A 9,943-nucleotide genomic window follows, 5' to 3' on the forward strand; every position below is an offset into this window, starting at 1 on the left:
TTTCTAAGAAAATTTCTACAAGTATTTAGATAAAGAGACTCGTTCATCAATTATGTTTCATCTAGAACATATTTGAAATATTAGAATAAAGAATCAGATCAGAAAATCAATTTACTTTCTCATCAATAAATGTGTTTGGCATACTCATAAGAAATTAGAATAGGAATAAAAAAAAATCACTCTAATGGGAACTAATTTACAATTATAAGAATTTTGATTACTTTGTTTCATTTGGTATTGTAATTCACCTAAATTTTCATTCTTATTCTTGTGTATCAAATACACCTTAAAATAAAATATAATTTTTTTAAAATTCTTACTGGGATGAGAAAAAAAGAATAAACAAGAAAATAATAAGCCAACTCATACACGTCTTCACAGATGAAGAAATTACGAGCCATATCTCTCATTTTAAGAAATAACAAACCTCATAAAATAAAGGAAGACCATGGCATGGTTCAATAATGTAAGAGATTGTTAAAAATGCATGTTCATTTCTATGATCTGCAAAATATCAAAGAATAGTTTTTTTCTCTTCAGCAACACAAAAACAGAATCATTTATCCTGTAAGAATGCTCTTAGGCTTTGTGAGGATCATGGAAAATAGGAGGAAAAGTACAAGGGAGAAAAAACGAGGAAAGAAGGGAATGGAAAAAAGAAGCTAAAACTCAATAAATTTTAAATCCTGTAATTGACTTTGTGAGGATCATGGAAAATAGGGAGAAAAGACGAGGAAAGAAGGGAATGGAAGACAGAATCATTTATCCTGTAAGAACGAGGAAAGGGAATGGAAAAAAGAAGCTAAAACTCAATAAATTTTAAATCCTGTAATTGACTTTGTGAGGATCATGGAAAATAGGGAGAAAAGACGAGGAAATTAAGAAGGGAATGGAAAAAAGAAGCTACAACTATATAAAAAAGTCTCATTTGAAGGCTTTGGAAGGCCTCCTTTGGATTAAAAGCATTTGATAAAGCCAGGTTTTGATCCTCTTTTTTGGTGTAATGATATCTACAGAAGTTTGTGGGTGAACCGGTAAGTACGGATTTTTGCCAACATTTTCATACAATTGGTGTATATGTGTCTAAAGATTCTTGTGCTAATGAATTCATGTGATTATTATTATATGTACGCTATGCTGTTTGCTGGGCTATCGATGTTATGATACATAGGAAGACAATTTTTGGGTTTCCAATACCTGGTAAGAACAATTCCACAAATCTACTTCTACCTTCAGGATGGTTATGTATTTTTTTGTCATTGCACTTTTGTTTATACATGATAATAACAATAATAATAGAAGAAGAAGAAGAAGCAGCAGAAGACAGTTTGTAACAAAATTTACTTCTCAAAAATAAATTGATCCAAGAAATTTGTAACAAGTATGAATTGATTGAAGAAGTTTGTAACCAAATTAATTATTTGCTTCTCAAAAATAGGTTGTGATCGTTGTCTTTTAAATCTTTCACAAGTTGCAACTGCATCTTCCCAAAAGTTGCGGCTTGCAAAATAAAAATTAATGATCATTTATTCTACTTGGTTGCTGAGAAAAGGAAAGGTTGACTATCATGTTTCTTATGTTGTAAGAATTGGAAATAGAAATTTTCAGATCAATTAAGCCATGTAATTGTTGTTGAGATATTAGGAATGCTTTCCTTATATCATTATTTCCTTATATCATTTAGTGTTGAGATATTAGGAATGTTTAGATATTAGGAAAGTTGAGATATTATGAATATTAAGATATTAGGAATATTGAGATATTAGGAAAGTTGAGATATTAGGATATTAGTTGTTATTTCCTTATATCATTCTTTCCTTGTATCATTCTTTCCCATTCTTAGAATGGTGATTACACTCTATATATACTCTGTACATGAACGAATGAAAGTATGAATGAAAAAACTACAATTTATCAATTTGAAGATGGTATCAGAGCCATGGAACTGAAATCCTGGATATTTTGTCGCTATGGTAGTCCGACAGCGATCAACCATCCTAAGACAAGCCCTAATATTGATAAGTCAACCTTCAAAAATGCACTCACTGCAATAAGACTGGTCCCACCAGTCTGGATATCCCACAATTTCAAAACAACGACTCTTGGTATGACTAGGAAAACAATAAGGAACCGAGGGTTTGAACCATGGACCTTTAGATCATGTTTAGGCTATCAACACTTTGTTATTAATTATAATAATCGTGATCAACGAAAGAAGGATTCCAAGAAAACCTCGACTGCAATTGTTGCCGAAATAAAAACAGAGGCTAATGTTGCTGAGAAAGCCTCTGCATTGGTAGCCGCTACTGATCATGGTGGTAAGTTTTTAAATACTTTTACACCTGTTATTAATAGTACATGGATAATTGATTCTGGTGCTACAGATCATATGACTTTTGATTCTAGACAGGTTTCACCCCTTAGACCTTCCTCACAAAAAATTGTTTCCACAGCCAATGGTAACACAACCCCAGTTATTGGGGAAGGATCCTTAACTCTTACTGATACTTTGAATTTGGATTCTGTTTTAGTTGTTCCATCTTTAGATTACAATCTTTTGTCAGTTTCTCAAATCACTACAGCCTTATCTTGTATTGTCATTTTTTGGCCTGAATTTTGTGTGATTAAGGACATCCAAACAAGACAGACGATTGGTTGTGGTATTAAACGGGGAAAACTCTATTACTTGGACTTGCAGTCAAAGGATTCAAATAAGTTGCAACAAGCCTTGATGGCAGATGGATTTGAGAGGGAGAAGAAAAAGTCTGAAATTTGGTTGTGGCATCGACGTCTGGGACATGCTTCCTTTGGTTATTTAAAAAAATTGTTTCCTAGTTTGTTTGCAAAGAGTGATATTTCTGGTTTCCGTTGTGATATTTGTGAATTGGCTAAAAGTCATCGTGCTTCGTTTCCGTTAATTTTGAATAAAAGTCCGTTTCCTTTTATGGTTATACATTCTGATGTTTGGGGCCCATCCAAAGTCCCAACTTTGAGTGGCTCACGTTGGTTTGTTACTTTTATTGATGATTGTACCAGAATGACATGGTTATGCTTGATGAAGACCAAAGATGAAGTGAACTTGTTGTTTCAAAAATTTCATAAAATGATTGAAACTCAATACAATGCAAAGGTTCGGGTTTTGCGTAGTGATAATGGTGGAGAATATCAAAGTTCTGATCTTCAAAAGTATTTGGAAGGACGTGACATCATTCATCAGACTACTTGTTCCAATACACCCCAGCAAAATGGAGTCGCTGAATGAAAAAATCGACACTTGTTAGAGGTTGTTCGTGCTTCCTTGATAGCAGCAAAAACACCAATATCTTATTGGGGAGAAGCAATCACATCTGCCGCATACTTGATCAATCGGGTACCTTCTAGCTCAATTAACTTTCAAACACCTCTCCAAGCTCTTACTAATGCCGTAGTTGCCCCAACCGTCCCAAATCTACCTCCTCGTGTTTTTGGTTGCGTGGCATTTGTGCATCTACACAAGAACCAACGCACCAAGTTAACTTCCCATGCATTGCAATGTGTGTTTGTTGGATATGCATTGCACAAAAAGGGATATCGATGTTACCATCCTCCAACTCGACAAATGTATATTACAATGGATGTGGTGTTTCATGAAGATTCAATGTATTTTTCATCTGAGTCTGAACTTCAGGGGGAGTACCATAAGGAAATTCAGACTCTCGATTATGATTATCATATTTTTAAGGAAGATGAATCTGGACAATCTGAACTAGTGAACCAGGAAGTGGGTGAGTTGGATATGAGTGGTCAACAATTTGGATCCGAAGATGTCTTCATTGAAATACCAAACCAATCGTCGTCTGTTGAGGGTGTTCTTAATTTGGAGCCTGATCCATTCATGAAACGGTTACCACATCGACATAATAGAGGTATTCCTAAACCCACATATGAACCTGAATTGTCTACTAAAGTCAAATATCCTATGAGCAACTATGTGTCTACCCATCGTTTGTCTGAATCAAATAAGTCATTTGTAAATCAATTATCTACTATAGCTATTCCTAACAGTGTGCAGGAAGCCTTAGCTGATCCAAGGTGGAAAGCAGCCATGAATGAAGAGATGAAATCATTGCAGAAGAATGAAACATGGGAACTCGTAGAATGTCCACCAGGAAAGAAGCCAGTTGGGTGTCGTTGGATCTATACTGTGAAGTACAAGGCAGATGGTAGTATTGAACGATTTAAAGCAAGACTGGTAGCAAAAGGGTACACTCAAACTTATGGAATTGACTACATAGAGACATTTGCACCTGTAGCTAAGATCAACACAATTCGAGTATTACCATCTTTAGCTGCAAACCTAGATTGGCCATTACAACAATTTGATGTGAAAAATGCCTTTTTGCATGGCGAGTTATCCGAAGAAGTGTATATGGATCTTCCACCAGGATGCATGGTGTCAGAAAAGCAATGTCAGAAGGTGTGCAAATTGAAGAAGTCATTGTATGGGTTGAAGCAATCCCCGAGAGCATGGTTTGGAAGGTTCACAAAGTCAATGAGAGCTTTTGGCTATCGTCAAAGTAATTCAGATCACACTTTGTTCCTAAAAAAGCAACATGGTAAGATTACGGCACTCATCGTATATGTGGATGACATGGTAGTTACAGGAAATGATCCTGAAGAAAGAAAAGCTCTACAAAATTATTTATCTAGAGAATTCGAAATGAAAGATCTAGGTCCTCTGAAATACTTTCTTGGGATTGAAGTTTCTCGATCAAGTGAAGGAATTTTTCTGTCTCAAAGAAAGTATGCCTTAGATCTTTTACAGGAGACTGGAATGTCGGGATGTCAACCTATTAATACACCAATAGAAGAAGGTCTGAAATTGTGTGTTGAGCCTAATCAAGTATCAACCGATAAGTGAAGATACCAAAGACTTGTGGGGAGATTAATGTACTTAGCTCATACAAGACCAGATCTTGCTTATGCATTGAGTGTAGTGAGTCAATACATGCATAATCCTGGAGAACAACATATGAATGCAGTCATGCGTATTTTGAGGTATTTGAAGAATGCTCCTGGGAAGGGAATTTTATTCGCAAAAAATGTTGATCATCAGAGTATAGAAGTATATACTGATGCTGATTGGGCTGGTGCAGTGGATGATAGGCGATCTACATCTGGTTACTTTACCTTTGTAGGTGGTAATCTTGTGACATGGAAAAGTAAGAAACAGAATGTCGTCGCTCGTTCAAGTGCAGAAGCGGAATTTAGAGGTATGGCTCTAGGACTTTGTGAGGCATTATGGCTAAGACTCCTCTTACAGGATTTAGGTTACCTATCTAGGCAACCAATCCGATTGTTTTGTGACAATAAAGCCGCATGTGATATTGCTCATAATCCAGTACAACATGATCGTACAAAGCATGTCGAGGTGGATAGATTCTTCATTAAGGAAAAGTTGGATGATAAGATTGTGGAATTGCCTAAGATTCGATCAGAAGATCAATTGGCCGATATCCTTACCAAAGCTGTCTCAAGTCAAGTGTTCTCAAAATTTTTAGACAAGTTGGGCATGTGTGACATCTATGCACCAACTTGAGGGGAAGTGTTGAGATATTAGGAATGCTTTCCTTATATCATTATTTCCTTATATCATTTAGTGTTGAGATATTAGAAATGTTTAGATATTAGGAAAGTTGAGATATTATGAATATTAAGATATTAGGAATATTGAGATATTAGGAAAGTTGAGATATTAGGATATTAGTTGTTATTTCCTTATATCATTCTTTCCTTGTATCATTCTTTCCCATTCTTAGAATGGTGATTACCCTCTATATATACTCTGTACATGAACGAATGAAAGTATGAATGAAAAAACTATAATTTATCAATTTGAAGAATTGCATTAAGCTCACTTCATATTTGATATTTCATTGATGTGGGTTCCCAAGAATGACAAAGTGTTGGTTCAAAATTTTGAATTATTTTCTTTTCCGACATTCTTAGCCACCAAACTGCAGAGCTAGGTAAGGTATTACCATCTCTTCTATGACAGACGAATAAAACACATGTAACTACTTGGAGGAAACTTAAGTCTGAGTCTCAAGACCCACAACACCACCTGCAATTGCAAATTTGCAACCGTGCAAGACCCAACATGGGAGGGGAAGCAATCTGACTGTGAAGGGGTTGTCTCGTCGACGTCGCCGGTGAAAGATCCAGTCCACTTAACGAGTCACCACCATCAACACCAAAGCTCCACCCTCTGGTAATGCTCGATTTTGAGGAAAATCAGGTAAGTAAATCCTATATCATGCCCTCATCCTTCGGTGGTTTCTCCACTTATTTCCGAACGGGTCACGAGTTGGATTATTTCTTCTTCGTCTTCTTTGATCTTCTCATTGATGGTTTAAAATTTCAGAATATGTGCTTGCTTTTGAAAGGGCAATCTTTGATTTTTTTTTTTTTTTTTTTTTTTTTTATGAAAATGTTCTGATGTTTTATTGTGATTGGAAATAAAATTTGAAAATTCTTTGTAACCTAACCGAGTTAACTCGGAAACTCAGACGAGTCAACCGAGTTTTACCGATTCCTAGCTGAGTTCGTGCATTATACTGTATCTGGTATCTGTCTCGTCGCGGCAGGTGTCGAGGCAGATACGACTCGGCCGAGTTGTACCGGACTCGGCCGATACTTTGAACCCTGACATCTCACCCTCTAGCAGCAGACAACAAGCATAAAATTAAGGCTTTGAAAGGTCTCTTTTGGTATAATGTGAGTATTTTGGTTTCCTTCCTCTTTGTATTAGGATATATATGCACATACCCCTGAATGAAAGCTTAGATTGTTAGTGTTCTTACATATATAAGTTTCGATACTATTCCCATGGAGGCCCCATCATTAGTGATATGGTACTTTACTCCCTGTAGTGTACTGGTACACATGACATTAAAGCTTAAGTTTCATGCCTTTTAAGTTTGTATCTGTTGATTAACCTCCACTCCTTTCATCTTGGTATTTTTCTGGATTTTTTTTTTCTCCTATGTGCCCTGCAGAATATATATATTTCCTTTCAAGAACAGAAGGAAGAAGGGCAGTAGAGGTACACAATCACTAATGGCTCCTGAATTGGAAGGTTTCGACCTCACAGGACCGAAACAGCTCGCTGTTGTTGACTGGTACAACCATTTTCCTACATACAATACTCAGTACACATAATGCATTAAGTTTTACCATTTTTCAATATATACATTAGAGAATAAGCAATGGGATCGATCCATGAGACCCTTACCCAAACGCTTAAAGAAAATTGGATAACTGAATCTGTGAGGCTCAGGGTTTGTGCTTGATTACACATAGAAACCAATCTAAAGTAAAGTAATATTACCGGTTTTTAAATGCGAACCAACACTCCTATTAAGAAAATGGTGAATTCTGCCCCGGCATGCATCTTGAAGGTGTATTAGGTAGCCTGAGGATCAGCATTGACAAGATTTTCTAGATAAATTAACTGCTGTGTATTTATCAAAGGGGTAGATTAGATATGAGGATTCATTTTCTATTTCTCATTGCAGGAGAAATAATCATCACTGCCGGGCAGTTGCTGCCAGCCTGGTTCAGGGAGCATACAATTCAAAACGTAATCCCCAGAAATCCCAAGATCCCAAAGTTCAGCGTTCCCGTTGGTGGTCCTTCTTTCATTTTGAGGTAAAACGTGTGCTCATAGATGATAAAGATTCATCCATCTACGGTGTCGTTTATGAATTTAAGCACACAAACCCCAACAATTTGCCAGAATGCGCCCCAAAGTGTGTGATTGCCTTTCGTGGAACAATCCTCAAATCTAGATCCGCAAAACAGGATATGAAGTTGAATATCAAGCTCTTGACTGCTGAACTTCACAAGGACAACTCTCGCTTTAAACCCGCGCTGGACGCTGTCAAAGAAGTTGTTCAAGAAGCTGAGCCTGCAAATATTTGGTTAGCAGGACATTCCCTGGGGTCGGCCATTGCAATGCTGGTTGGAAAATCCATGGCCCAGGAGAAGTATCTCAAAACTTTCCTTTTCAATCCGCCTTTCTTGAGGTCTTCTCAAAGAATATCAACAGTCCACGTTTGGAGAATGTAATCTGCTCAACAAAGAATGTTTTCAAAGCTGGGATCTCTTTTGTTGGGGGTGGTCATTCGTGGCAGGAACGACATCACCAATTTAATAAATTGTCTCCTTGGATCCCCAACCTGTTTGTGAACAAAGACGATCCTTTTTGCTCAGGGTATATAGACCATTTTGGAAATAGGAAGATCGAATCTGAGATACGTTCAATAAGGAGTGCATTAAGAGCTGCAGTTGGGATAGATTCACAACTACCCGTACATCTACTTCCAAAAGCATATCTAACTATTAGCGAGAACTCATCCTCATCCGATGTTTTGGAAGCTCATGGACTAAAACAATGGTGGTACCAAATGTCTATAGGGCCGGGCTTTGCAAGTTCATCAATGAAGGTATCAATAGGTGATACCAAACTCGTGGGTGAACCCTGAGCACACTCCATGAGTATTGATGGAGTAATCGGTAACAGATGCCAAGTGAAAGGGTGCAACCTTTTACCCAGTCTATTCAGGATGTTGTGATCTTTGATTTTTTCGTCTCAGATATAAATTTAGTTCTTCTTATGGTATGTGAACTCCTGATTAGTGCAATTTCAAACATTTTACTTTTCCTGCAATTGTCTTACCTTTGGTTTTAGGCATGTATACCTTGTTGGAAAATGTTTCAAATTCCTAATTGCTAGATGTTGGTATATGTTTTTGTTCCTAATTAGCATATGTTTATATATTTTGGTAAAGAATAATATTGTAGAGAATATTTTTTATATTGATGTCATTATCATATTAGATTCCCTTATATAATCAAAAAAATTTATCACGAGTGTCACTATAAATATTCTAAGTTATAAGGGGGAAAAATCATGAGATGGAAATGGGTTTATGAAGATTATAAATGGTACATAGAAATGTGGAAAAGAATGGGAAACACCCGATAGAGTAGAGACTCATAATTCAAGGTGTAGATACAAAAAGTGAAACAGGGGATGTTTTAGGGCTTAATAGTTATGTCTAGTTTTTCTTTTGTAATATTCTCTATAGTATAATGGAATGATTTTTTTATTTTATGGATGTAGACGTGGCTAGTCAAACCTTGCATGTTAAAATCTGATGTACATTTGTGTATGAATTGTTTATCTTTGTATTCTTCTATTAACATATTGTATGCATTAAAGCCTCAATTGTCATAACAAAGTGGTATTAGAGCTTATGATCTTAAGCCTAGAATGACAACAAGATTTAAGGTTGAGAGGTTTGATGCAAAAAATGATTTTAGTTTATACTGCATTAAGATACATGCCTTGTTGGTTCAATAAGGATGGTCCAAAGTGCTTAAAGGTAGAAAGGTTTTATTAACAATAATATATGATGAAGAGACTAAGGAACTTCCGGAGAAAATGCATAATGTTATTCTATTATGTTTGGGTACTAAGGTACTTAGAAAGTTCCAGAAGATGATACAATTGCCAAGTTATAGTTGAAGTTAGAAAGTCTATATATGATTAAGTCTCTTATAATTCACTTATATTTAAAGAAGCGGTTGTTCATTCCCCAGATGAAGTACATCCATCAAAGACCACATTTATGAATTTTAATTATAGATTTGAAGAATAGTGATGTTAGAATTGATAATGAAAACTAAGCCATAATTTTAAATTGCTCCCTACCAAATTTATGTGTGCACTTTCTGGATATCATGATGTATGGTGAAAATACTCTCTCCATAGAAGATATTAAGGCAACCTGGAACTTAGAGAAGTTAAAGAAAAGGGTCTTTGAGAGTGAAGAAAAAAGCTTAGGTGAAGGTTTGGTGGCTAAAGGAGAATGGAGAAGAAAAATATTAGCAAAAAAGT

The 9,943-nt window shown here is 36.1% G+C and overlaps 1 protein-coding gene across 2 annotated transcripts; it reads left to right on the forward strand.

The window, feature by feature from the left end:
- Positions 1-1,000: 1,000 nt before the first annotated feature.
- LOC117934062 (GDSL esterase/lipase At4g10955-like) lies at positions 1,001-8,785 on the forward strand. Of its 2 annotated transcripts, none has more exons than XM_034855660.1 (4): positions 1,001-1,034; positions 1,172-1,200; positions 7,038-7,160; positions 7,557-8,785. In XM_034855660.1, exons 3-4 carry the CDS (start codon positions 7,099-7,101, stop codon positions 8,107-8,109), a joined length of 615 nt encoding a protein of 204 aa, XP_034711551.1. In that variant the 5' UTR covers positions 1,001-1,034; positions 1,172-1,200; positions 7,038-7,098; the 3' UTR covers positions 8,110-8,785. The 2 variants fall into 2 exon arrangements, with proteins under 2 accessions (XP_034711551.1, XP_034711552.1); XM_034855661.1 differs by lacking the exon at positions 1,001-1,034 and adding an exon at positions 5,989-6,277 and having other exon boundaries at positions 1,171-1,200.
- Positions 8,786-9,943: the final 1,158 nt, after the last annotated feature.

Source organism: Vitis riparia, chromosome 16, assembly GCF_004353265.1.
Source record: "Vitis riparia cultivar Riparia Gloire de Montpellier isolate 1030 chromosome 16, EGFV_Vit.rip_1.0, whole genome shotgun sequence".
Lineage (NCBI taxonomy): Eukaryota > Viridiplantae > Streptophyta > Magnoliopsida > Vitales > Vitaceae > Vitis > Vitis riparia.

What these genes read in the sequence shown, in the direction of transcription:
- LOC117934062 (XM_034855660.1), top strand. Translation starts at nt 7,099, where the DNA reads ATGGCTCCTGAATTGGAAGGTTTCGACCTCACAGGACCGAAACAGCTC. An exon ending in CAGCTCGCTGTTGTTGACTG is followed by an intron (nt 7,161 to 7,556) that starts GTACAACCATTT and finishes TTCTCATTGCAG; the next exon opens with GAGAAATAATCATCACTGCC.